The 27,322-nt window shown below is 38.9% G+C and overlaps 1 protein-coding gene across 2 annotated transcripts in view; it reads left to right on the top strand.

The window, feature by feature from the left end:
* col14a1a (collagen, type XIV, alpha 1a) overlaps nucleotides 1-27,322 on the top strand; it is a 128,796-nt gene that overhangs the window by 49,560 nt on the left and 51,914 nt on the right. For both annotated transcript variants that reach the window (XM_068735801.1, XM_068735800.1), the window contains 9 exons: nucleotides 1,400-1,542; nucleotides 3,761-3,893; nucleotides 5,421-5,543; nucleotides 8,535-8,684; nucleotides 11,561-11,677; nucleotides 14,870-15,016; nucleotides 16,813-16,887; nucleotides 19,622-19,761; nucleotides 22,294-22,417. In XM_068735801.1, coding sequence (XP_068591902.1) covers nucleotides 1,400-1,542; nucleotides 3,761-3,893; nucleotides 5,421-5,543; nucleotides 8,535-8,684; nucleotides 11,561-11,677; nucleotides 14,870-15,016; nucleotides 16,813-16,887; nucleotides 19,622-19,761; nucleotides 22,294-22,417 — 1,152 coding nt within the window. The remainder of the gene's footprint in view (nucleotides 1-1,399; nucleotides 1,543-3,760; nucleotides 3,894-5,420; nucleotides 5,544-8,534; nucleotides 8,685-11,560; nucleotides 11,678-14,869; nucleotides 15,017-16,812; nucleotides 16,888-19,621; nucleotides 19,762-22,293; nucleotides 22,418-27,322) is intronic.

Below are 27,322 nucleotides of genomic sequence, written 5' to 3'. Positions count from 1 at the left end.
CTGGAAACAAAATCAGAATAACTGAACCATTTACATGGACATGAATAACCGTGTATGATACATTTTTGGAGTATATTGTTTATGTGTTTAAGCATCTGAACACCATATTCTGTTAATGAGAAACATGGACAAGTCCTTATCCCATTTATGAGAAACCCAGATATGCTAGTTGGAGTGTTATAAAATAAACTGGGATACTGTTGGATGTATACACTTTATCCCGGTTATTCAGCGCCGCCACCGATCTGTATAGGCGCGATTTCAGCCAAGTGACATAACAGAAATACAAACAATGGCGGCAGCGAAAGTCTGAAAACTGAGTTGTTTTAATACTGCGTATCTTCATCCGCTGCTGTGTGTGTGGTTGAGAGAGAGGGCGAGAGAGGCGGATGAGTTGATTGCAGACATCTGTTGGCGATCGGAGCAAAGAAGTAGTTGTCAAGTGGTAGTAAATGTACGGCGTAGTGTTTAATATTTACTGTCGCTCTTGACTCTGGTTATATTTTTTGTAAACATCACATCTTGCACAAATAAAATGAAGTAATCAGTAAACGTGTTACTAGTATTTATCATCCATATGTCACAGGAATAATAATAACGATCTAACCAATTTCCCAGTTCTCATGTAAATGCCATATCTGGAATATGATCATAACCGGGATAAGCCTCATAAACGGGTTATTCGTGTCCATGTAAACACACTCATGGAGAGCTCAGAAAAGCTCTACTGTCGGTTCTGAATAAGGTTGAGAATGCAAAATTGAAACCTGGATTGCGTTCTCCAGCAGGATTCACTTTATGAAAAAAGTTTAAAAGATGTTTTATGTTTTTATAAGTGTACTTACCAAGGTTGGCTTCACCCAGAGTCTATAGTTCAAACTTCATTATCTCTGAGGCGACCTGGATACCATCTGGATTATGTTTCATATGAGGAACAGGCTAGCCTACAACTAATCCAGTCACAGCAGCTTCTCCACTCAGGGCTGTGAAAATGTAAAAAAGGCAACAAACAACAAACACACTTTATTTAATTCCCTGCTCACTGGAAACTTTAAAAAAAAATCACATTTGCTTTGCTCAAAACTCCAAGTGCTTCTATAAAAAAATCACAACTTACAGAGGCCAGCTCAAAGACAGCGAGTTACCTGCATTATGGAGCCCTCACACTGATTTCATCCACCCAGGCTTCAAACAAGTCTTGGTTTAAAGCTGTTATCAAGACTAATGAGACACAAACGCCTTGTGTTGTTTCAAACTCTAATCTAATCTCTAGTGTTCCTGAGAAAAACAACGCTCCATCTGGGTCAGATTCAAATGTATCATCCTGCATGTCAAAGCATTCTGAGCATATTGGCATATTACAAATCCTAAAGTCACTGTTGTTGATGTGCTGTCACAGTGGCACGTCTGGCTGTGAGAAACCTTCTGCTGAGTGACGAGACCACCCAGAGCATGGTGGCATCGTGGGAGCTGGAAGACCCCCATGTGGAAAGCTACAGGGTCTCCTACGCCGGCCTCAGGGGCAACCACCAAGAGGAGTCTGTGAGTTGATCAAGTTGTGAGCTTTAACTGTAAAAATCAATCATTCACAAATAATTAAGTTCAGATTTAGAGGTCTCAGGACATTTTCCGTAGTGGATCTATCGTTTTGTGCAGTGAGAGTTTTCAGATTTGTATTATTTCTCTCTTTTATAAGCAAAATACAATCTCCCTTCTTATGTTCCTCTGCTACTTTTGTTGTAGCTCTCACACACATGCACGTATACACACACACAAATGTCTTCCCTTGTGAGTTGTGAACATGGATTATATGGAACAGACAGCACTGGAGTTGTATTTGGAGGAGATCCTTGTTATTTCACACCTCCAGCCAACTCGATGGCACTGCAACGGTCAGTGTCGGGTCATCTGCTCCAATCAAAAAACTGATTACACTTTTAGTCCCGGTCCACTCAGCTTCTCCGTCCGGATTCCTCTATCTGTGGTAAGAGCCCTTGAGCTCAGTGCCATGTACTGACCCTGATCGCTGATGCATGCACACACACACACACACACACACACACACACACACACACACACACACACGCACACGCACACGCACACACACCACAACACTTTCTCTCTCCATCTGTCCCTCTATCTCTTTGTTTTTCTGTTTTCCCTCCTTCCTGTCTTCTCTCTCGCCACCTCCCCTTACTTTCCTCTCCTCGCGCTCTCTTCCCCTGCCCCCTGTTTTAATTTCCCAATGTGGTGTCAGAGCTGTAGAAGATGGAGAGGCCAGGCCAAGCCAGAAGACATTCCATTATCTTTTCAGCAGCCATTTACCTCACTGGATGCAGAGATGGAGGGCAGCAGAGAAAAGAGCAAAAGAAACAAAGGGAGGTGGAAAAGGAACAATAGCTAAACAAAATGGGAGAAAGGCTTAAAGCTGTCCGCTGGCTGATAGCTAAAGGTCGTTTCAGGTTGTGCCTCCTCTTGAAAGTTTTGGTGTTTTGATGTGGATGCGTGTGAGAGACAGGTAGAGGGCAAAGGAGACACCATCAACTTTTTGTGTTTCATAAGCTTGTTGTGTGTTTATTTGATTATTTATGTATTTAAAATGTTTGTATGTGTGTGCCTTCCTGTTTTGACACTGGCAGGCGTTTCAGCACCACAGCCAGAATGGACATCTCCTTCCATCTCATTCGCCTGGCCTTCATTTGACACACATTTTTACTCTCTTCCTCTCTCTGTGCCTCTGCCACACCCCCTCTCCCTCTCTCCCTCTCTGACACACATGCAGGCCAACAATTGGCTGGGGATCAGTGCTGTTAGCGAGGGAGAGAAAAGTTAATCGCCCTGCTATTGTTAGCGTTGTGCTTTATAAAGCAGACAGATGGAAATTAGAAGCCTTTCTGATGTGCGTATCAAATAATGGTTTACAAAAAAAGTTTGTTTAATAAGAAGCAGGAGAAAGTTGACTTGTATTTTGGACATACCTCACGAATCTTCTTCAGCTGATAGTTTGCTCAGTTGTCACAAAAAAGCAGATGTTGAATAAATGAACTGTAAACTTCAACTGTTAATCCAACATGGAGAAAAGTTGAAACATCTCTAGTTCCATGAAAACTGAGCAAACATTATACGCTAATAGGTGGTCAAAAGCAGCCATCTGTTTTTTTTTCTTAGTGTCAGTATAACAAATATTACTTTTGCAGGGAACTTTGTATGACATTTTTTGACAAAGAAAAACCTAATTTATACAAAGGAAGCCTTTTAGAACTTAAACAAAGACGCAGAGAAAGAACAAACTTCAACACTTATAAATTGAAACACAGCAGTAACCTAATGGGTTTTTTTCTCTGCTCTTTTTTGCCTCACTGTTGGCCTCAAAGGACTTTATTGACAAAACTGAAGTGAGCAGAATTCTTGAACAGTTGGTTCAGATCCCTGAAGGTATACGTAGCATTTTACAAACACTTTCTGTCTCACCTAGTTAAGCCTGGCCTTAATCTTTGCCTCTAAATGTCCCTATAAGCCAGCAGAGAAGAGCAACAGAATCTGTGTGTAGTCTGCTATATGGTGCATGTATCCTGGGGTGTGTGGGTGATCGAACGCACGCGTGTGCGTTTTTGATTCTATTCCCCTTGTGTGTTAGTTAGTTAGTGTGCAGTTTAGTCCCAAGTGAGCAGAACTCATCATTGATTACAGTTCCCTGTACTACACCTTCAAATTTGCCCTTAATCTATATATGTGTGTGTGTGTGTGTGTGTGTGTTTAGGTGTTAGTTCCTGGTGTTCAGATGAGAGCAGTGCTTCAGCCTTTACTATCAGACACCCAGTACAAAGTGACAGTCACACCGGTGTACACCGACGGACAAGACGGCATCAGTGTCTCTGTGCTGGGTGCCACATGTAAGCCTTACACACACACACACACACACACACACACACACACACACACACACACACACACACACACACACACACACACACTCATATGAATTATTATCCAAAAGGGTCAACTCTGGGTTTCTCAATCTTCATTTTACAAAGATGCAGTTCCTCTTTTATGAGAACACATCTGACAAAACAGAAAGCTAATGAAAATTAATTTTATTGCAGCGAGCAGAATGTTCATTTGCATTGCATTCATTTTATGATAATTTACGCTCCAGAAGGAATATATGAATAAAAGCGATGACGAATACTGATGCATTCTTAATTGTCTTAATGAAGGCCGTTCATAATTACAGCAGCTCCTTTACTTAATGAGACAATTTAAATATTTTGCCCAGCACTAATGGATTTTCTCAACCATTCTCTTGATTACCTCTTATGAGCAGTAGTGATTGTCTCCTTGTTGTACAGAGAATTGAAATGTCAGACGAAATATGTCATTATTAGATGAGGATACTTTGATAACTAGCCACAATGCAAATAAAAATCTCTTCTCAGCTTGGAAAGCAGCACAGTCGTAAGTCAGAGCCAAGCCATACTTGATGTACAGTGAGACATGATTCTCTATTTCCTGATGGAGGAAAACTGACTTCTCTCCTAAATCAGGGTCTGTAGAAATGTACAACCTTATATATAACGTTATAACTCAAATGTAACCAAACCTTTTACTGTTTAAACAAATAATGTTATTATGATTCATATTTCACTGATTGTTGAAAAGGATATAATCAAACCATATATCAACAAACTATATACAGATTGCCGTGCTTACTTTAAATTGTGAACAAAAACAACGAACAAAAGTCATGTCGAACCTTGATATTTTTGTGGTACTGATCAAAATGTGTCTGTAGTGCAGGATTAAAAACTGTCAAGCTGGAAAAGATGCAATCAAATGCCTCAGACGGATTCTTTATTGAATAATTGTTAAAAGATTTTTTAAAGCAAAATTGAGGAATATTTTCTGTTTTCCTGTTCATATCGTAAATTTAACTTCTTTGGGTATTGATACTTTGATCATAATTGGCTGCTTTGTTCAATAATTAATATGATATGTAGTTTCCGCTGTGCTGTTCTTTACTTAATTAAGACTGACATAAATCATAAATTTGCCAATTTGGCTGTATTTCATTGAGGCAAACTTCTTGTGTAGTTTTTGCGTTCTCTTGTACTCGGTAAAGAGTCGTACCAATTGTTTCACACTATTCCACTGATCAACAGGTGGTGGTAAGATCTGCTGCAATGTGCCAGTAAAGGCAGGGCCGAAGTGGACTGTAAGATAGTAAACATGGATGTTAACATTGCAGGATTATAAATACTTTGCAATTGTTTTATGAGGAAGGAAAAGCACATGACACGTTTGTTAGACACAATGCATTAACACTGAAAGTAACTTGTTTGTTTACATACAAACTTGATAGGGCACCTTTTAGTCACGTTCTGAAAAGCCCTTATATTGTGATGTTGTTTGTGGTTTGGCAGTGCCCCTCCTCTCTCCTGGAAACCTACGCGTGTCAGAGGAGTGGTACAATCGCTTCAGGGTCACCTGGGATCCACCTCAGTCGCCTACAATGGGTTACAGGATTGTGTACCAGCCCATCTATGGTACACGCACACACACACTCACACAAAGGCAGAAACTAATGCTAATCCTAACATTATTTGTATTATCAAACAGTAATCACAAAATAAGCCTTTAGGGATGACCTGTAAAATGTTGGGATTATGGAGATTTTCCTTCAGTGTTTTTGTCTTATTATGATTTTTGATAGGTATTTAAGTCACAGAGTTTCTATCTCATACAGGTACACCTTTATGTATACTATAGGACACACACACACACACACACACACACACACACACACACACACACACACACACACACACACACATTGAACACAGCTGTTAGATGTCAAACATAAGAGCATTTTTTGTATGTAGTGTGTGTTTTGCCTTGGGACACAGGCTCGTCCAAACATACTAATCAGTTTTTGTTATGACCCACCAGCAACAAACCTGTGACAGGCCCAAAGTAGCTGAAAAACAAACTGCTCTCAAAGCTTTCCTGATGGTGACTTCTAACTTTTTCTTTTTAACAAGACGCCTGAGGCTTCAGAGAAAACCTCAGCGATCAAGATCTGAAATATAATATTACCCTTCTTCTTTCATTCATTGTCTTGAAGCATCCTCAAAAGCCCATTTTCACTGTTCTACTGCTTCTCTAGTGCTAATTGTTTTATCCTTCCAAGATGAGGCTCCAGTCTTTTTAGTTTCCATGTCTGTTTTTAGTCATCTAAACACAATTACTGTGTCTTTGAGGACCCAGCTTCAAACAGACAGGCTGCATTAATTTGACTTTCTGTATTAGGTTGAAAGAAAACTAATTTCACCAGACTGCTGTTTTCACTGTGAGCATGTTGGTAAAAGTGTGTGTATGTGTGGAAATGCCTACACACATACAGATACAATATACTTAATATAAACTTAAACCCACTTAATCAGGCAAATACATAAAATGCACTCATACCTCCACAAACACATGCACATATACACATACACACAGTCTGTTTTCTATTAAACAATGTTCCAGTGGGTGGTGTTTTGTAAAGATAATTGCTGCTCCTCCTTTATTTATCTGTTTTTTACTTTTCTTCTTGTATTGTTTTTTTTTTCTTTTTTTAGATTTAGTACCTTATTGTATGCAGGATTATTGCTTTGTAAAGCACTAGTTGTTTGGAAATGCTGAATTGATAGAAGTTTTTGATTATTTTTTCTTTGTTTTTTTTTAGTGGCGTGTGTGTGTGTGTGTGTGTGTGTGTGTGTGTGTGTGTGTGTGTGTGTGTGTGCGTGTGTGTTTACCTCTGGGTAACTTAGTTTAGTACAGCCAGCTCCTGCAGGGAGGGAAACACTGCCACAGTACAGTAAGGCTATGAATGTGTGCATGAATGTATATTTGTGCAGGTGTGTGTATATTTATGCAAAGATTGTGATGTTGTTTACACTGATAATGGAAACAGATTTACCTTTCAAAGTTTTACAATTTTTTTTAACAATGAGTTCTTGATTTCAGGCAGAGGTAGACAGAAGCATCTTCTCATTTCTTGCATGGCGACCTTTCATTTTGGCAGCTGAAATTACAACTCCCTTATTTTATCAGTTGTAGCTGGCTAGCTAATTAAGCCAGTGTTAAAGTTGGCTCCATACAATGAATCATGTTAAAAGACTGAAACTAGAGCTGTATGTCCCAAGCAAAAGTGTAGAAAACAGGAAAATAGAGAAAGGACATTGTTTTTGTATTGCAGTGCGATTTAGTCTCAATTCATAAGTATGATGAGGGAAAATGTAAGATGTGACCCTATTATGTGGACGTCCAATTAGTGTTGATGGTGAATGTAGTCAATTGAAGCAATAAATTCCTCAGTGCGTGCTATTTTTATGGAGAAAGCTGAGCTTGCTCCTGCTTGTGGAGCAAGCAGTGGCTGCATTACACGCAGGCTACTGACTCCCAGCCAAAACATAGTGTAGCCAAGGGTTATGAGATGTGCCTATACTTAAAGCAAGTAATAAAAAAACCCACAAAGGCTCTGAGTCTGAACCACCATGAATCAAGACGGCAACAACTCTTTATTATTTTCCACATTGTCAATAGCAGTGCATTACACAATAAACAACATCTAACTTAAATTCACTTTGCTAATAAGGCAAATCAACACAAAAGCTTACAATAGCATTAGGTGACAAAAATACTCACCCAATGGTCCTCAGCCCTGCTGGTCTTGGTTGTGCTTTACAGTTTGTCTTCAGGATCCTGATCAAGGTCTCCAGCACCTCTGTTCAAGTGAGGAGTAACATTTTCATGAATAGTAACGCACACACAGGCTGTCTTGGGGTTGGCGCCAACGACAGCATCCAACTAAAAATGCCCACGCTGACATTCATTGTAGGACAATGATTTTGTTTCTGTTGGCATTGGAGGGCAATTTGAGCAAAGGTACCACCAGTCGACGTTTGCTCTCGGCAGCTCAGATGATGGAGGACCCCCGCTGGCAATATCCTCCCTACTGCAGCCGCAGCCTGCATTCATTATCCCTAACATTCTATGCATGATTCGCTAGATCACGTCTCCTGGCTACCTAGAGAAATAACAGATGGAATAGCTTGTAGTTCCTCCTAGCCTCCAACTACATCACTGTCACGTCAAATGACGCCACTAGATGCAGGAAGAACAACAGATTTTGCAGCTGCGAACATGAACATCCACATAAACGTGGGAAATGTTCCCTTTAAGCCATCAACATATCCATGCTGGCTATGTATGTGTTCACTTTTAACTTTAGCTACATAAGAAAAAGTTTGAAGGATTATAATTAACCGATGTGTTCGGAAAATGTAATACTATCTCAGGTAACAGGTTTTAATTCTAAATGTGATATAATGTTTTTGTAAAGATTGAAATATTTTTTTTAAAGATACAAATCACGGTAAACTGGATTTGATTTGCAGCGTGTTTTCTTAACAAGAATAACTCCTATCAATCTCTGTTCTCCTCTGTCCTTCCTGTCTGTGCTCATGTATACATGTGTGTGTCTTTCAAAGTTCCAGGACCAGTTTTGGAGACAACAGTGGGTGAAGATGTGAACTCCATGATGCTTCTGAATCTACTAAGTGGGACGGAGTACAGTGTTCAAGTGACGGCTTCCTACCCTACAGGACAAAGTGAACCGTTGCTAGTGAATGCCAAAACATGTAAGCATTCTCATTATACATCTATAAAGATCACTCACACTTTGTTGTTAGAGGTGTTAAATGGTGAATATGATATCTGGTTGTGGAATTAAACTTATCATGTTTTGCTTCATAGAAATGTCTTCACTGACTTCCTCACTTGGCCCTGTTGATATTGTATTGGCATGACTGTAAATAGATGAGGCTATCTCAATTTTCGCTGAGAGTTTGCTGAGGTCAATAATAATAAAAAAAGGTTTATGAAAGTGACATTCTAAATGTAATTTTAAATTGAGCTGTCACTGATGATAACCTGATTTACTTTTGGAAAGTCATATCAAATTTCAACATCAGTCATTCCAAAACGAGCCCTAATGGGAATGTCAACATCACCTTAAGTTTTTTTTTTTTTTTACTTTTTGTGACTATTAGAAGGAGGAAGCACAGAAAACAGTAACAGCAGCAGCAGAAAAGCAAACTAGTTTAAGGAAAATGGGAAAGGAACAACATGCATATTAACTGCCTGCTGATACCATACACTCTAATTTCCATTGAGACTTTAGCAAACAGACAAATAGAAGACAGAGGGATATTAATATTTCCAAGTCAGCCAATGAGAAAAATTCTTTTTGCATCAAGAGTTGGTATCAGGAGGTGCAGTAAGATCTAATGCAGGCTTGAAAGTGTCTCACATCTAAAACAAATAGACTGTCAGAGAAGGAGGAAGTGAGAGAGAGAGAGTGAGAGAGCGATATTGACTATTAGTAGAGAGCGAGAGAGGAAAGTGTCTGTAGTGAAGAGATATGTGTGCATGCATGTATGTATGCATTCACTCTTTGAACCTATTCTGGCAGGCTCTCAGAAGAGTGCTGTGTCACTATCCATCACCCAACATGTTCTTCTGTGTGTGGTTTTCAAAAAACTGCTGTAGCATTCTTTTTTATACAAATGTTGAGAAATAAAATTGAACAAGTAAATGTAGAGGGATCATCACTTCACATTTTTTATATTAATTTGTGCTCCAGTGATAGGCTATCCTTAAACTGTTCTTTAATCATCCAACTGTAGGATGAGTGACAACTCAGACGCTTTCATGGGAATATAAAGATAAAATACGAGGCATTGACATGTAAATTTATCAGCCTTCCACATTTAAATGTCAATGTGGCACTTGAAGTTTGCGCCTTTTAATGTCCACTTCACCAAATGTAGTGAGACTTTCTTGGCTCTTCATAAGCCTAATTTCTATACATACAGTGCAAAATAATATGTATGTCCAATAACTTTATCTATATTTTTGTATTTTCAGATACTCTCCTCCCACACTTTTCTAGTCCTATCACATCTCTGTCAGACAAAAGCAATTCACAGTTTCCTGATGAATTTCAGGCTCATCAGATTTTCCCATATTACACAGGGCGTATTTAAATTCATTGTCCATATTTGTACTTTCCACTGGAGGAACGCTGATTTATTCAGGGGGATGCCTTGAGTCATTTCTCATCCTAATAAGGGAGCTACAGTAACATATTTCCCTAGGTACACTGCATTCATTGCATCCTTACCATGGGAGCCAGCTGGCGTGTTTACACCAATAAATTACACATACTAGCATGTAGCATAAAAAAGGTAATTATTGGCACCTTGAGGGCCATTGAATGAAATTAAACTGTTTCACCCAAATAAAGCTGTATGCAGTTTGTATTGTACAATAAAAATGTGTTTACCCTGGGACCACTGAAGGGTGCTTGGTCAATTTTTGGCTCAAGAAACTTTGTAGAATAAGCACAACAATGAAAAGACTGTCAAAGCAATACTTGATGAGAAACAGGCAGAAATAGAAAGAAGATAGTTTGGTGGAAACTAAAACCAATAATATTAGTCAACAGTATATTGGGGGCAGAAAATGTTTGGCCAGTGCAATCACGGCAATCAAACCAAATGCAGAGCTTCATGTCGGCTATGAACCTGCCATTTTCCTGTGCAAACATGCTAAGTTGATTGTTTTGTTTTTTTGCACTGCCAGCCTGACACAGTTTTACATCACTTATTGTGTGTACACATGTATACACATATGCCATTGTACATGATTACATATGTCCGTATTCATGTGTTTACGTCTGTACATGGTAGTGTGCATTTTGCATGTTTGTGTTTGAGCGTTGTGTGTATCCTTGCATATCATTGAGTGAAATTATGGGTTGAAATATGCATTATTCACAAGTATTTAAAATAAGTCATCTGCCATATGGTCCCAGTTTAAAATATCCATTTATTGGCGCCAGAGCCAAGTTTATTTTGTGCCATCAGCATATTCTGATAACGAGAGAGAGACAGAGGTTGCCTATGGTACACTGAAATCTCACCACTAAACAAGCTTCACCTATTCAAATTGCTTGTGGTGTTTTGCATTTTGCTGCATCATGCGTCGTTGGTTCTCCACAATGCAGAGAAACACCAAGCCTGACCAATTTTGTTACTTTGTGATCTGCTTTAACATCTAGGCAGCTGAGTGTTGTAACTGTAACTGTCAGTATAGATAGATTTACAACATTTCCACTTTATATGGTACGCTGTAAATTTTTCAGCAGCCCAAAAAGAAGATGTTCAAGTTTTTCTTTTCTCTTTTATGCCGCTCTAACCCTCTATTTACCAGACAAGTTACAAAAGAGACAATAAGGAAAGAGAAAAAGTTTATGGTTGGAAAATGTGAAAAGGTGCCTTGGTTTATCAGAAACAGTTTTTGGCACTTGTGTCAAACATCTGTTATAACATATTACATGCATACAGCTGTAATCCCTTAGAAACGATCACAAACAAAAGTGACACACAACAGCAAATTAAAACTTTTCGTGTTTGAATTTGTTGTTCCTATCTTCCTGTCTCTCTATCTCCAGTGTTCCTCGGTGTCTCTGGTTTGTCGACCTACCAGGTACGTCCCAACAGCCTTTGCGTCCAATGGCAGCCCCTTCTACGTGCCACGTTGTACAGAGTCTCCATACAGTCTACACTCAGTAAGTCCATTTACCGACAGTGTTTGGGTTTGGGGTTATCCATGTCTATGTGTGTGGGCCAGTCCTCATGTCTGTTCTCAAAGGTGGTGGTGATTTAGTGCTTTCATTAGTTCAATTCTTTTGTGTGAGAATGTGACACCAGACAGGCAGCTCACTCCAAGCAGTAACTTGATTGACTCCCCTGTTTTGAATTCAAATTAAGTGCAACTAGATCATCTTGCTGAAATATGGTTTGAATCACACCTTTTTACTGCAGTTTAAAAAATACAATCTAAATATCTCCAGACAAAAGTTTAATTCAGAGTTAGCTCTTGGAAACAACCAGTAATCCATATACTGTCACACAGGCGACAGCTGTTCCCACCAACATTTCGGGGGACACCTTCAGTCATTCCAACACGTTTCAGTGTTCCACGTTGTAAGAAACAAAAAGGTTTGCCAGCAAAGTGACTGGAATACAATTCAGTCAGTAAATCAGAGGTTTTACTCGAGCTGTGATATTTGGTTGCTGGATTGAACTCCAAATTCAGAATATGATTCCTATTTGATTTACGGTCTATCCTTTCTAAAAAAATGTCTCAGGACTCTCTGGTGGTGTGTGTGTGATGGTTACATGGATGATGGTTACATCACAGTCATCTGGATTCATATTGATATGCGCCTCTCAGGAAATAAGTGTTATATATGTCATTTCCAGTTGGCAGTGGTGTTCATTTTAGAGGATATTCATCAATCTCTCTGTTTACAGAAAGGAAGGGAAAAATTATATGCACACAATCTCTTCCCATAAACGTCATGGGAGGAAACTGCTTTGAGAATTGCTCATGTCATCACGTCAGAAATAAAATGAATAAAGACACAAAGTATGACCTTTAGAAGCTGTTTAATGCTCAGCTTACTCAGTTAATAAACGAGAAAAATGGAGACAGAGGAAGAAAGTAAGAAAGAGCAAAAGAAAAAAGAAATCGATCTAAACTTCACCCATTGAATCAAGTGTCTAAAATATAAAAACCTTAATAAAACCATTTTACAATATGTCCTATCGGCAAGAGAGTATTTTGGCGCTGGTCCACTTACAGTGAATAACTTCATGTTCAAGTTTTATTTGTATTTGTCAACAGAGGGCAGTTGGTTGTACAGCAGGGGTTTGTATAAAATATAAAGAATGCTGTCACTGTTTCAACAGAGAAATAAAGATGTTTTTTTTACTGGATAGCAGTCTCTACAATGTGTGTTTGCATTATGCAGCCATCTGTTGCAAATATGTAGATTCTTGGTTCTCTGGGAAAAAGTTTTACTTGGTGTATTGGCTCATTCTTTTTATTGTTAATCTTGTCCATGAAAACAAATGTTTTGCGTGTTTATTTTTTGAATGTCAGCATGTATCAAAAGGTCACAGTGCTGGTTGTACAAACTGTGGTTAAATAAAACATTTAAAACAGTCATTTCTAGGTAAAAAGAACCCCAAAAACTTCTGTGCCTGTTTCCCACAATTGAAGTGTTACTTCCAAAGAAAGACTAGTTAGACTAGGAATATTTTGACATTTTGTGGATTATATGAGAAGATCAATACCACTCTCATGCCATGTGTGCTAACATTAAGTATGAAGCTATAGCTAAGAGGTGATCTTAGCTCACTCTAGGAAGTTACCTGCAGCCAACCGTGAAATAGTTATATCATGTAACTCCCTAAAAAACTAGATATAAGGTTAATTAGTCAAATTTAGTGTCCTTTTGGACAGCGCAAGCTATTTGCCACTGCTTTCAGTCTTTACACTAAGCTAAGCTAATCATCTTCTGGCTCTAGCTTCTAAATTTACAGGTATGAGAGTGTTATCAATCTTCTAATCTAGCCTTCATCAAAAATGCAAATAAGCATAGTTCCCACACATTAAACAATTCCTTTAAACTAATTCTGTCTTTTACCGTAGACGTATAGCTAGTCTGCAAAAAGAAAATAAATGAACTTTGTCACTCAGATCATCAGTTGAGCATTTTCAAAATGAAATCAGTCACTTTATAACAAGTTTGAATACTAGTGACACAAACCTGCTCTGTTTTAAAATGGATTTGCCTGACAGAGTTTCAGTAGATGATTGGAAGTTAGTGTTGATTAAAATAAATGTGAGTGTTGCCTGGTGAATGTAGAGATTAGCAATATGAATAAAACAATTTCTACTTGAAGGAAACATGCACAGTAAGCGGTGTTTGTCCACATTTCATTGCCTTTTACTGTCAGAAAAAAAAGACAGGAAGAAGGAGAAAAACTTGTCTCTTTCGACTTCCTTCCCTCCCTTATTTTTCTATTTATCTCTGTCTCTCCCTCCCTTCTGCCTGAGCAGCGACTGGATATTCTAGCTGGAGTTTAGAGATTTTGTTTAATCCATGCAGAGCCAACCAGCTGCTTTAACACCTTCTCAGATGGAAAAGTGCACTCTCTGTGTGACAGCTGTTTCCCTAAACTTTATTATCTATGGCTTCGTACCTGTGTGGAGGAGGAGCGATTTTGTCGCTCCCCAAGATGAAAGACACATCAGGAAATAGAATTAGACTAATGCAACTGACAAATGGCAGCTATTAGTGCATGTGTATGTGCACTCCCAGTTTCCAGTTTGTCCCCTTTTGGCTGCCAATATAAGTTCTCATTCATTTGATGCTGTCTATCTATGGCTTTTCAAAACAAACACTCATGTGTTGCAAAAGTGTTTGCCGTCTGCAATCCAAAAGAAATTGACAAAAGGAAAGGAAACAGTAAATGTGAATCTTTTCATTTTTCAATGGATATAATGAGGTTTTCCTACATAGTTATCTAGTTTTAAAATTGTTCTAGTTAACCTTTTCTTTGGTGCATTCATCTGTTATAAATCTGCCAGAGATTGGATACGTTCGATGTATTGCAGTCGTTTTTAACAGGATTTTCACATCAACTATGAATTTCCAGGTGACTTGATATACTTTGGCAGTTAACCTTTAATTTAAACGTCAGCTCCAATGAAGCTGCTTAGTATCAAACCCTGAAAGAAAGTGATACTTAGCAGCTTTCAGACTTGATGTAGAAAATGGCTGAAAAACAGAAAATTTGCTCTGTAAATACAGTAAATGTGAAACAGGAGCTTTAGAGGGATTTGAGCTTGTTTGGATTTTATGACTCGTGATTCATTAAAAGTATTTATTTTTGTTCTTTGCTTGCAGATGGTCAGAGACAGGAAGTGAGCCTGGGAGGTGGTGCATCCCGACAGTGCTTTTATGACCTCACTCCCAGCAGCCAGTACCAGATCAGCATTCACACCCAGATGCAGGAAATGGAAGGACCTTCTGTTTCTATCACTGACATGACGCGTATGTTACAAATGTTTTATACATTGTACATACTGTCCATGCATAATGTTCTAATGTCTGCCTTTGCACTCAGGACAAAAGCAGTGGAAAATCTTCAAGTTTTGAGTTTCATCCCATTTATTTCCATTTTTCATCAACATTTATAGGTGTTTGAATCACCCTTTTATTCCACACATCTCTTGTCCACTGTCACTCACTTCTTTCTTTATTCATTCTCAATTGTCTCCCCATAATTAATTTACCCCATAATCCTTCCAATCTCTCTTTACGTCTTTCTCTCCGGCCCCCGTAGACACCTGCCATACATCTGTCTCATCTCTGCAAATTTCTCCTCTGTCTTCAGTAGTAGGTCTCTCTCTGTCTTGCTCTCGCTCCCTTTCTCTCTCTGGGAACATAAAGGCTGCTGTTGCAGTTCATTGGTCAGCTGAGGAGCTGAGGAGAACCACACAGCTTCAGGGACCAGTAGTGCTCAGCTCACAACCAGGGTTATAGAATGATGGATAGATGCATACACACACACACACACACACACACGCACACACACACACACACACACACACACACACACACACACACAGATTCTCCGACTGATGTTGATTCACAGATTCTGAGTTGACAGCGGTGAACTAAATTCAACAGGAAGATCTACATTTTGATTTCAGCAACAGGTCATAGACAAGTGTAGAATTGTTTAGATGCTTAATTGAGAGAAAAAATTAACAAAAGTGAACTATGCAAAATAGTTCCTTTCAGATTGTTAAATTATTATATAGGTTTTATATTGGTTTTTTTATGAATTAGTAATTAGTAATTACTAATGCATTAATATGTAAACTGAATATTGTGTTATCACATCTTTACATGTCTGCAGAGTAATCATAGCTTGCAGACAAATGTAGTTGAGTAAGTACCATGAAATATAAATTCTAAGTAAGAAAAATATACCTCAAAATTACTCAAAAACAATACCTGTAAATGTACTTTGTTACCTTCAAATACTACCCAAAGATACATTGGTAAGATGATGATTGACTCAAACAAATAATTTACTAATTATCAGTTTTTGTCACCAAAAAAGTACCGTTGAAGCTGAAGAAACATTTGTTGAGATATTTCTATCTACTTTCATGAAGTATGTGGGCAGTCACGGATGTTTACAAGATGATTTACTTGCTGTACCCTGGTTTGACAGAATTCATTGCTTTCTGCAAAGTAATTGGCTTTGCACTGAGACATACGTTAACCTGGGGGCTGTTTTGACTCTTAAAAAAAACACCCTTTGGTCAGACAGATACTAGACTGATAAATACACTCCTACTGTCCCCAGCTTATATAGGGAAGGAAAAAGAGATATATAGAAGGAAAGGAGAAAGATAAAGTCTGATTGCTGTATCCCAGTGATGGAAAGAAAGTAAAATACTGAAGCTGGATCGCTTATGTACACACATAGATTCTAAAAATTGCACTTCAAATCTTTTCTCTGTAAAAGTCCAGAACTCAGCTGTCGGAGGAAGGAAGAGGATTAGGAAACTTTCAGTTTGATAGAAACAGGCTACTGCTGTCTCATTGTGCTAACTTATTGAAGTGTGTGTGTGTGTGTGTGTGTGTGTGTGTGTGTGTGTGTGTGTGTGTGTGTGTGCGTGTGCGTGTGCGTGTGTGTGCGCTCACGCGTGCGGGTGTGTATGCGGTCAGGAACATAAACCTGATGATGGTGCCACTTTTCACTGCCATCATGATCGATGACCTTGTCTTGTTTCCACACGTGTGTGTTTGTGTATCTGTTTGTGTGTGTCCAGTGCCAGCGCCCACTCAAGCTCCGACTGAACTCCCCACCACAGAGCCCCCTCCCACCATCCCACCTGCTAAAGAAGGTGAGCAGGAAGCCTAACAAAAAACACACACTCATATTATTCTTCTAGTGTTGTACAATAGTGATCAAATTACTTTTTATGGTAACTGTAGTGACCTGACACAATAGTTCATCAAGTCTTGAAATACATTTTAGTTAAAATAATACAAAAAGCCATGCAGGCAAACTTTTTTAAGAAACAGATACATGCAATATGTGTAATGTTTTATGAGGTGGTTATAACAACTTCTTTCCAAGATTTGACTGCATTCACCAACTTTAATATATATACAGTAGGTACTTGCTCTCCAATGCGAGTACGGATTATAGAATTACAGTCGGGTGCAAAACAAAAATCGTATTGAGATATTGCTACGTAGGAAATTGTAACCAAGTATACAGAGCAGTTGTCTTGCTCTTAAATTTAAAACAATCATAGACACTACACTTGCCAATGCAAGCTATATAGCTCTGGCATGATTTTGAAACGGGAAACAACACAGGTTTAAAACAGCATTATGCCACTCTGTACTGATTACGCAGCTGTGAACTGTTTAGTTTCAAAATATCAACAGTGACCTGGAAGTAACTTTGGGGGCACTATAACTAAATCAAGGAGGTAAAATATAAGGTAAGCAACAAGGAAAAGTAAAAAGAAAATACTTGAATGTCTCACATGGGACGTCTACTAGACTTTAACTATATTCCACAATGATTTTATTGTGTGAACTATACACCGACCACTGTGGGCTGCAGCTCATGCCAAAATAAAGTAATGCTACTCTAATTCTGGTTTATTAGTTTAATACCTCAGCCTCAGCAAAGTTAACCTGATCGCTCCCAGCGAGCTTCCGCTTCAGTGCAGTTTCAGTCTCTCCCCCAAACACCACAGCATTCAGTCCATAAAGCTCACTGATTGGGAACAGAAGAGGTTACAAGTTCATAGTGCGACCCTCCAACTCATACCCAGAAGACACTTCTCCTCTGTCCTGTCTGATGGGCTCAGGTAAAAAAGTACAGCAAATTCCACAGACATGAACCGACACACCTGCTGAGCCCGTCTGTAAGTATTTTTGTCTAAGTCTCTGACCTTTGTCAGAATGATGCCTCCGTCTGCAGTGTCAGGCAACCTTTACCAGCCTGCTTTCAGGGGATAAAATACAATAATTTACTTACTTACTTTTATCACTGACAGCACAATTTATATGTATTTATGATAAATAAATGTATTGTTATCATTATGGCTCATTTCAACTTGTAATCTGATTCCCCGCCTTCTGCAGTAATTTAAAAATAAGATGCGGTCAAAACGTAAAATGTGCAAAACACACGTGCCACTAATGTAAACATGTAAAGCAACTTGCTCTTCTGAATTGCTTATTCAAAATGCCTCACCAAAATCAAGGGGCCAGGGTACAGAGGGAACAATACATTTAAAGGAGCAGAAGCAATGGTCACATTATCTGGCCAAAAAAAGTGTGAAGAAGCATCAGGCATGACAAGTGAAGATGAACGTGGTAAAGTTGAGGTGCTAGGATTTAGAGCAAAGGGTGGAAGTGGCGGTGGTATTGCTAGAGTGGGTGTGGATGAAGGCCTGATTTTGAACATTTTATCCCCCTGTCCATAATTCCTAATGGCAGGTCTGTTACTTAGGACAGCACAATGGCAGGGGAAAGAGAAAGCAAAGGTGCACGCATGTCGGTAAGTGGAAGAGAGACAGGCAGTAAGAACAGCAAGAGGAAGAGAAGGAAACAGGGCAGGCACGATGAGAAGAACAGGCAGAGATCTGCAGACAGAAAGCAGAGAGGGCTAGACAGAAACAGACAAATAATGGGTAGCAACAGACAGACAGAAGTAAGAAAAAGATCTTGTATAAAAGCAACGATAGAGAGAAATAATGGTGATGAGAATTGAGACTAAAGACAGAGTTTCAGTAAAATCACAGCTTTTATCAGAATCAGCCACATAAAACCGTGTGGTCAAAACTCTCTCCAGCTGACCTTTAACTTGACATTTCTGACAAGCATGAAATCTTCACTTATGAAATTCTTAAAAAATATACGATAATAGCATTTGTCTCTAACAAAAAGCAGTAGCACTAGTAAAGCAGACGTTTGCATGATTTTATTCATCTCTATTCTTTTATTTTGTTGCATTTAGATTTAAAAACACTTTTCCTAATAAGCAGCATTGATACAGTGAAGGTTTCCCCTGGCTTTCATTGAGGCTGACATCGTCATGAATGCACTTTGGAATTTAGCGAAGAACTAGAGTTTGAAAAGTTGTTAAAACCAAAAGACAACTTTACTGCAGTAAAGATAAGGCTACTGGGAACCATTTGGAAACCTGAGAAGAATAAGTAGAGTCACCACTGGACCAGGAATATGAATGAGCAGCTTACAGACAGAGAAATAAATAGACAAACACATTGGATATAGTACAGTTTTGTGGTTTTAAACTTTCAGAGTGTGCACTATACTTTTAGGCTTATAAACTCTATAGTGTGCAAAATAATCTGAGGACCCAGCCTTTGCATATTTACCCTTTTGCAGCAGATGTATATTTGCAGTGCTTCATACTATGCATATTTACTCAGAGTTTGAATATATTAGGCAGTCAGTTAACATTCAAGTTATGCTTTGTCCTCTGCAGACCTTCATTCTTTATGAAGTTACTTTTTTAAATGCAGAGACAAAATATGTATGTAACATGTATATATCTCTCCTGTCTATCTGTCTTGCTGTCTGTCCATCTAGTGTGTAAGGAGGCCAAGGCTGACCTGGCATTCCTGGTCGATGGTTCCTGGTCCATTGGAGACGACAACTTCATGAAGATCACACGTTTCCTCTACAGCACCATGGGGTCACTGGATCTGATTGGACCAGACGGTACCCAGGTCAGTCATGTGACCACAGCTAGATCATTTATTACCTCTAAAAGGTAGAAATCCGTGCACGCCAAACATGCCTGCTTTTAATTTGTGTTCACTCGTTATAATTAATTCTTTGTTGTAGCACTTTCCTTCTGACTGTGACTGTGGCTAAGTGGAGAGCAGGGCTGTCTTTCAATCAGAGGGTCAGAGGATAAAAGCGTCTGCTAAATGACTGTAATGTAATGTAATGTAATGAAAAAATGCATTCTCACAGGAAATTGAATGTAAAGTAGATTCTGGGAATCTAGCCAAAAGTAACCACACTTAAAAATCATAAAAATGATGAAATAAAGAAATGATATGTCATAGTGTAATCTGTAGGTAAAGAACCCATTCACATAAGAGAGAAGGTTGTGAAAAATATAGATTTGCTCATATTAGAATGTATTTTTGTGTGAATTCCCTCTAAAAAGAAAATTACAAACCTCTGTAATTTTTGCAGGGCTTTGTAATATTTCTAGACGTGATGATTTGCAAGCACAACAAAGTGTCTAACATATAATAAAATTCACATACAGTATATCCCATTGCTACCCCATTGCTACTACCTCGTTGTCTGTTCCCCATATTTCATATTCTGTAACCCATTTCCCTTTCAACTACTCTACAGAATAGAAAGGGAGAAAAAAGATGTAATATATTTTGTAAAACAGACTTTGATTCAGGGGATAATGGAATAATGGAGACAGGATTCTGTGCATCCATAATGAAAGGATGGAGAGTGATTTAACGTCATGGATGAGTCTCTCAAGATCTGCAGCTTGCTTTCTGTAACCTGTGAGCTGGTACATCTTTTCTTTGTTAACAGAAATAGAAATTGTGCACATAACAGAAAATAATGAAATAGATAATGGAATCTTAACCAACCTGAGTTTGTCCTTTTGACCCATGTGGACTCATGGCTCATTTATTGTTTGAGGAAGGCTGCTGCTGTTGGCATGAATTGATTCTGGAAGGATGCTTTGGAGCAGAATTCCACAGAATTTTCTTTGGCTGTCCCCTGACAAATCAGCATGACCACAGCCTTGTATCTATAGAAAAGTTTAGCGAAGTGAGGAGGAACTTTAAACCCCCAGTGAGTCAATCTTTACTTTCTGGAAAGACTTTCTTTTTAGGTGCTGCGTAGTATTTGATTAACTCATGCTCATTTTTTGCCATTGTGCTTTGTGCCAGAAAACATTACTTTCCTTGGAGGAATGGTGGTCGTAATAACTTAAGTCTAGATGCATTAAAAGCTTAAATAAAAGTACAGACGGTTCAAGGCAGCATTGACTAATAACTATCAACTTGATTCTTAGTATATAATATATTATATTACCATCTTCATTGCCACAGAGTGTTTCTCGTGTATCAGGTTCATACCAGGCTCTAACTTGAGGCAATAATTCTCTATTGTCATTGTAAACTAATTTCTTTGTGCTTCTTGACTGCATGGCTCCCCCACACTGTCAGCAGAGCTCAGCTGGTTCATTTGTCACACTGTAGAGGTGCTTGCTTGCTTGCTAAACCTTTTTCTTTCATTTGTGTAATGTCTGCTGTTACGCAGTTTGCTACCCTTGGTGTGCCCCATAACCCTCTGGCAGTAGGCTACCAAGAGCAAAACGCTGGCTGTAATGTGAGAGAGTTGGCTGTACAGTAAAGAGAGAGTTGGCTGGTAAATGTAGTCTGCCCTGAGCCAACAACAGCACCATTAGCAGTCTGGAAGTAGTGATAGTTGTTCTCCCCTCTTAGAGTGAGCCAATTAGATTGATTCTAGCTCAGATAGATTTATTTTATATATATATATATATATATATATATATATATATATATATATATATATATATATATATATATATATATATATATATATATATATATAGAGAGAGAGAGAGAGAGAGAGAGAGAGAGAGAGAAAGAGAGAGAGAGAGAGCATAGATGCAGAGATTTTAGGTGATAATGAGGTATGAATAGGTTTTTAGACTCTAAAATGCAGACATTTGGCTTCATAGCACTCACATACTGCCACATCATCTTTGTACCTTCTTGTTTTGATGTTGGAGGAAGAACAATTGAACCTGCACATGCAATTCAGTGGTGATGTAACTGACAGTAGGGTGAGCAGATGATGACTCAAGCTAGCACCGTGAGTCGAAACCCACCTGTAACTCATAGCGGCCACGCCCTTAGTTATGCATAACATTAACCCTCAATATAATTTGAATGGGATAGCATTATACAAATTCAACCCTGTACAGTTGTCATGAAGGGGGAGATTAGCTATAGAGACCAAAAATGCTTTTTGCACCAGGCTGTAAACATGTTTATTTCTGCTGTAAAGTTGGGCATTTTAACATGAGGGTCTATGGGGATTGACTCGCTTTTGGAGCCAGCTTCAAGTGGCCATTTGAAGAACTGCAGTTTTTGACACTTCAGTTTCTCAACACTGGAGGTTGCCGCATGAATTTAACTTATTTCCCTGTATCTTTCTGTCTGTCTGTCTCTGCCTCACTGCAGGTGGCCATCGCTCAGTTCAGCGACGATGCTCGGACAGAATTCCAGCTGAGTTCCCATGGCAACAAGGAAGCGCTGTTGGAAGCTATCCAGAGGATCAGATACAAGGGAGGAAACACCAAAACAGGTCAGAGCAGTGTGTGATGTAATAGTAGTTCACAAAACAGGTAAATTCTGAAATTGACCTAATTACAAATCAATGTCTCGAGTGGCATTAGCTGTTGTGGAGCTTTTGATTGTATCACACGTCTTCCTCAGCAGATAGAGTTTGCCCATTTGTCGTGGAGTTCAGATTTAATATTTTTCAGAGCCCTTTAAAGACTTCACATTCCATGTTGGCTTGAGATTGACAGGTAATTCTTAACTTTGGAAGCAGCAGTTGACGAAACAATCTCACCACAAAGTCCATGAGTGTTCGCTCATTTGTGCAAAATTGTATTACAACTGGGCAGACTATTTGTTGACAAAGATTGTCTGATCCAATTGAAACTCCAAATTGGCTACTAATAGAACTTGTGGTAAGATTGTTTTGACAACTTATTATTATTATTTCCAAGGTCAAGAATGAACTTTAAACCTCAATTTACAAGAAACAATCTTGATAAGTAACTTAAAGAAAACATGAAATGTGGAATATCGCCATAAAAATTTCAGTTTTCACCTATTTCAGGACACTACTTGAAAATATCTCAGAGAGGATTGACTTTAATGTGAGATTAGGATGCATAACAAGCAGTTTGGGGTTGTGAATCTGTTGTAAAGCTCATGTAAAAGCATCCAGCTGTGCGAGTACACACAAGGTGAATGTCAGTAACCTCTAAGCGTTGATGTGGCTTCACAGGTAATGCTGGTTGTTCAGAGGACTTTAACTCTCCAAGTTTCGGTCATGGCTCAGTGTCTGTTCAGAGTAATTGTGTCCTTGAGCTTTGCTATCAGCTTCAGAGCTGAACACACTTTCATCTGATCGCACTTATCCCTTCCTTTCCCTTCTTACTCCTCTTTCTCTTCTTGCCTCTCCTCCATCTCCTCTACTCTCTTGCCAACCTCCCACTGTTCTCCCCTTCCTCACTTTATGACCTCTTTGTTTTCCTTTAACTTGTCCTCTCTTCTTCTCCCTTTACATTTTTTCCGTCTTTTCCTCTGAACTTTCCTTTTTAAGCCCCTGTTTTTCATCTTCTGTTTTAACCTCGTATACTCCTACATCTACTTTACTGTCTTATAGTTTAACAGGTGGAAATGGGTGGTGTTTTAGCTGACAATGCAGTGTGCGTGTGTGTGCCTGTGGTCTACAGCAGAACAGAAAATAAACCATGAAATTTCATCTTCCCCACACAAAGGGAATGAGGGGGCAGCAAGCTCTCACAAGGTTAGGCTAATGCTCACAGAATCACAATGTCTCCCTCTCCCCTATTTTCTTTGTCTCTCACCCACACATGCTTTGTCTCTCACATCACATACATGCTCATACACTGCCTCAGCGTAGAATTAATCCTCTTCAGTGCTCACACATTATGCCTATTCTTCAGTTTGTCCTTATTTCTACCAGTGACACCCACACAGCTTATTCTTTATTTAATAGTATGTATTACACTAAATAAATCATATATTATATATGCATTTATAAGATACTTCAGGAAGAATTGAACAGTAGTTCCTGTCCTACTCAATGATTTTTTTATTCATGCTTTAGTTTTGATATTTTCCCCTCCCTTGTAATTCTTGATACTAAGCTATACAACATATACTGTACTGAGCCACATACTCTGTGCCTAAACCTCCTTTCTTACATCTTACTCCTCTGGTCTATTTAGAGATAGATCAGTACTTTGTATTTTCAAGACTGAGGCTTGCATTACATCCCTAAAGTTAGCACTCCAAACCAAAACTATTCATTTTTTCACTCTTAAACCTCAACTTCTTCTCCCCATCAGGGCCCCACACTGGGTCTAAATCCCCCAAAGCCCTCAAATAAAAATAAATATAGCTTTCAGCCTCTTTAACCTCTGGCAGATATATATGTGTGGATACAACTGCTAGAAAACAAGAAACCCCACGGTTTTAATGCCTTTTTAAAGTTTTTACTGTGAATGTCTAGCTCACTTTGTATCCTCTGTCCTATAACCCTTGGGTCAAACACCACAGTAAACTGACAAATCTCTCGCCTTGGCCAGAGAGTATTGGACAGTGGATACAGTTTTCTTAGTCATGTTTGTCCATTGTGAAACATTAGGTTAAAACCTGCTTATTTTAGGAAGCAACCTGCATCATACTTGCTCACCATTTCACATCTGGGAGTGGCCCACTAAACCCAGTCTCTTGGTTGACAACAGAACTGCTACTGTATCTGTATGAGGGCTTTGCTCAATGGCACTGTGGAGGTTCAAAGAGGAGAGACAGCCACTCATTCTCCTTCAATACCAACTTCTAGTCATAAGTCTTTTCTCTTTACCCATTTTACTTCACAGATGAGGAGGTACTGATGGTGGGAAAAACAGACTGAGTGTACGCATGTTGAGGATTCAGGGTGTTGAAGATGATATTCTAGGATTTGGCTTTTCTCTGTGCATTTATTCATTAAGGTATTAGTGAGCCTCTGGATGGTGAATGATTGCTTTGATATAGCTCTAGTTGTAATAGTCTTATCCCTGTATATATACTGTAATGTGTATATGTGAGTGAGTATGTGTGTCTTTTGAAATTGATGAATTATAAGCCCTACACGTGTAATTGTGCTCATCTCTGACTTGCACAGTATGTTGAGATTAAGGAAGTGTGAATAAATGTGTCCCTGTGGGCCAATGTGAAGATTAATGTCAAGATTAATGTGTGTGTGTGTGTGTGTGTGTGTGTGTGTGTGTGTGTGTGTGTGTGTGTGTGTGTGTGTGTGTATATGTGTTGAGATGTCTGACCTCCAGTATGTAAAGTAGTGTTACTTTTATTCATTAATTGTACAGTAATATATTCACACATTGGTTATCCAATATGTGATTGGCCTTGTTCAATGATTAGCAGCCAGTCTGACTTCTTCAGCTATAGTAATGCAGTTGTGTGAGACCCTCACTCTATTTTCAAGGTTTATGAGTCTTTTATGAAGTCAGGAATGGATGTATGAATGGCCCATGAATGAGTTTCATTGACTATAAAAACCAGTGAGACCCATTCAAAATCCATTGTATATTTTCTATAATGCATTTGATTGTCCAAATTTATTTCTTAGGAACTTACTGTAATGTTTCACAGATTAGAGGGTTTTATAGCTCTTGCTGTTCATAATAACCCCATCACAATCTCCTCCTAGTCATACATCACCTGCAGCCTCAAAAGAGCAGGGAGAGAAGGTCTCCTATTATATTTTGCACCAACGCTTTGAATTCTATAACAGGAGAGATGCACTCATACTTTTGTTTTCTTTTATGGTTTTCCCTTCTTAAGTGTTGGCAAGAAAACTGGTAAACTGTAGCCAGACAGGAGGCCCAATCTAAACGGATATGGATCACTTCTCACACAAAAAGGGATAGATGGCTGATTGATGATGGGCTTTTGAACCCAAGTTCCACTGACACGTTTCTGTTTTGTTTTTGTTTTTTCTCATCCTCCTTTCTTACCTGCCCTTCCCCATCTGACCTCTTTTGTCTTTCGTCTACCTTTTCTCCCCACTCTCTCTGCACCCTTTTACCTGCCCTCCCTTTTTGTCTTCCACCGCCCACCCAGCCCCTCCTCTATCTCATCCCCCGTCGGCTTCTCCTTTGCTCTGTCCTGTGTCTTACTTCATGCCTGGCTAGCTGCTGTAATTCCAGTCTTTCCCAGCGTGATCAGAGGACAGTGTAGAAACAGATGTATCACTGGCAGATATCTGACAACACAACATTTTACAGGCCAAGCACTCTATCATTTGTCACCACTGACAGCTCTGTAAAAAAAATAAAAATAGAAGAAAAACAGAAGAAGGAGGCAGGGATGTGGTCTGAGGGTTTTGGTTTAGTTAGAAATTGGGAGACAGAGACAACATACACATATAGAGCCATTTACACCACACACTCTCATGTACAATAAGTGTTTGGTCAATTTATTGGGCTTTTTGTTGCTTCATCTAGGATTGTTTTTATTGCGAAGTTTGCTGATACTCAGCACCTCTCGTAAGAACTCAGACACACTTTAGAACATGCAAGAGGAGTGAGAGGAGTGAGAGGAGAGGGTGTTAAAGGACAGAGGGAGTAAAGAGGATTAATGGCAGTGATTGTCCATTTAATTATGAAAAGGTCAGGTGGAGATGAGTAGATGAGCTTTTTGAAGTATTAATGCAAATCATGATGGACAGTATGCTAAAACTGACATTAAATACAAATGATCAGGGGACTGGTGGTTTGGATGGTTTGCATGCACAAAATGAGTGTATTTGCACACACATTGTTGCCTTTATTCAGGATGTGTGAAGTATTTAACAGTTAAGATCAATCAGTTTGTTTCTGTTATTTTAAGTGACTATGCCTTGTAATTTGTCGCTGAATAACAACAATGACCAACCTTCATCTGTTCAGAGTACGGCACAAGTCAAGTTCAAGTCTCTTTTCAGCCGTGAGAGAGAGAGCTGTCTGGAGGCAAAAAGATAAATAGAAATATAATAAAAGCGTAGTTAAATCAAAAGCATGTGTATATACTGTATGTATATACACATGCTTTTGATTTAACTTTGCGAATTAACTGGGTGTTTTGAATTTAATTTTTGAGAACTTGTGTTTTTTTGACAGTCTTGAAACACAGGGATACATAAACGGCCTCATTAAAGTCACTGATACCATGGCTGCTTTGTTGTGGGCAGGTCTTGAAACCATTTAAAGCTGTCTAGAAGGATTTTTTTGACTGATTAAGTCTATAAGCAGGTAACGTGCACTCTGTCAGAGGTTCATCCAATTTAAACTTTTTCACAGACGTGATTTTGACATTTCCATCTTTGTCTCATCTCTTAGTGTTTAGGTCTCATTGAAATACATCCGACATTGTCTGCCTTCTGGCATATTTTAAATGTTAATGG

Source organism: Cebidichthys violaceus, unplaced genomic scaffold, assembly GCF_023349555.1.
Source record: "Cebidichthys violaceus isolate CVI_PGR_0920_01 unplaced genomic scaffold, fCebVio1.0.p SCAF_7, whole genome shotgun sequence".
In the NCBI taxonomy this organism is placed as follows: Eukaryota; Metazoa; Chordata; class Actinopteri; order Perciformes; family Stichaeidae; genus Cebidichthys; species Cebidichthys violaceus.
The sequence above is the reverse complement of the archived record's forward strand: the minus strand, read 5'-3'. Positions and strand labels throughout refer to the sequence as shown.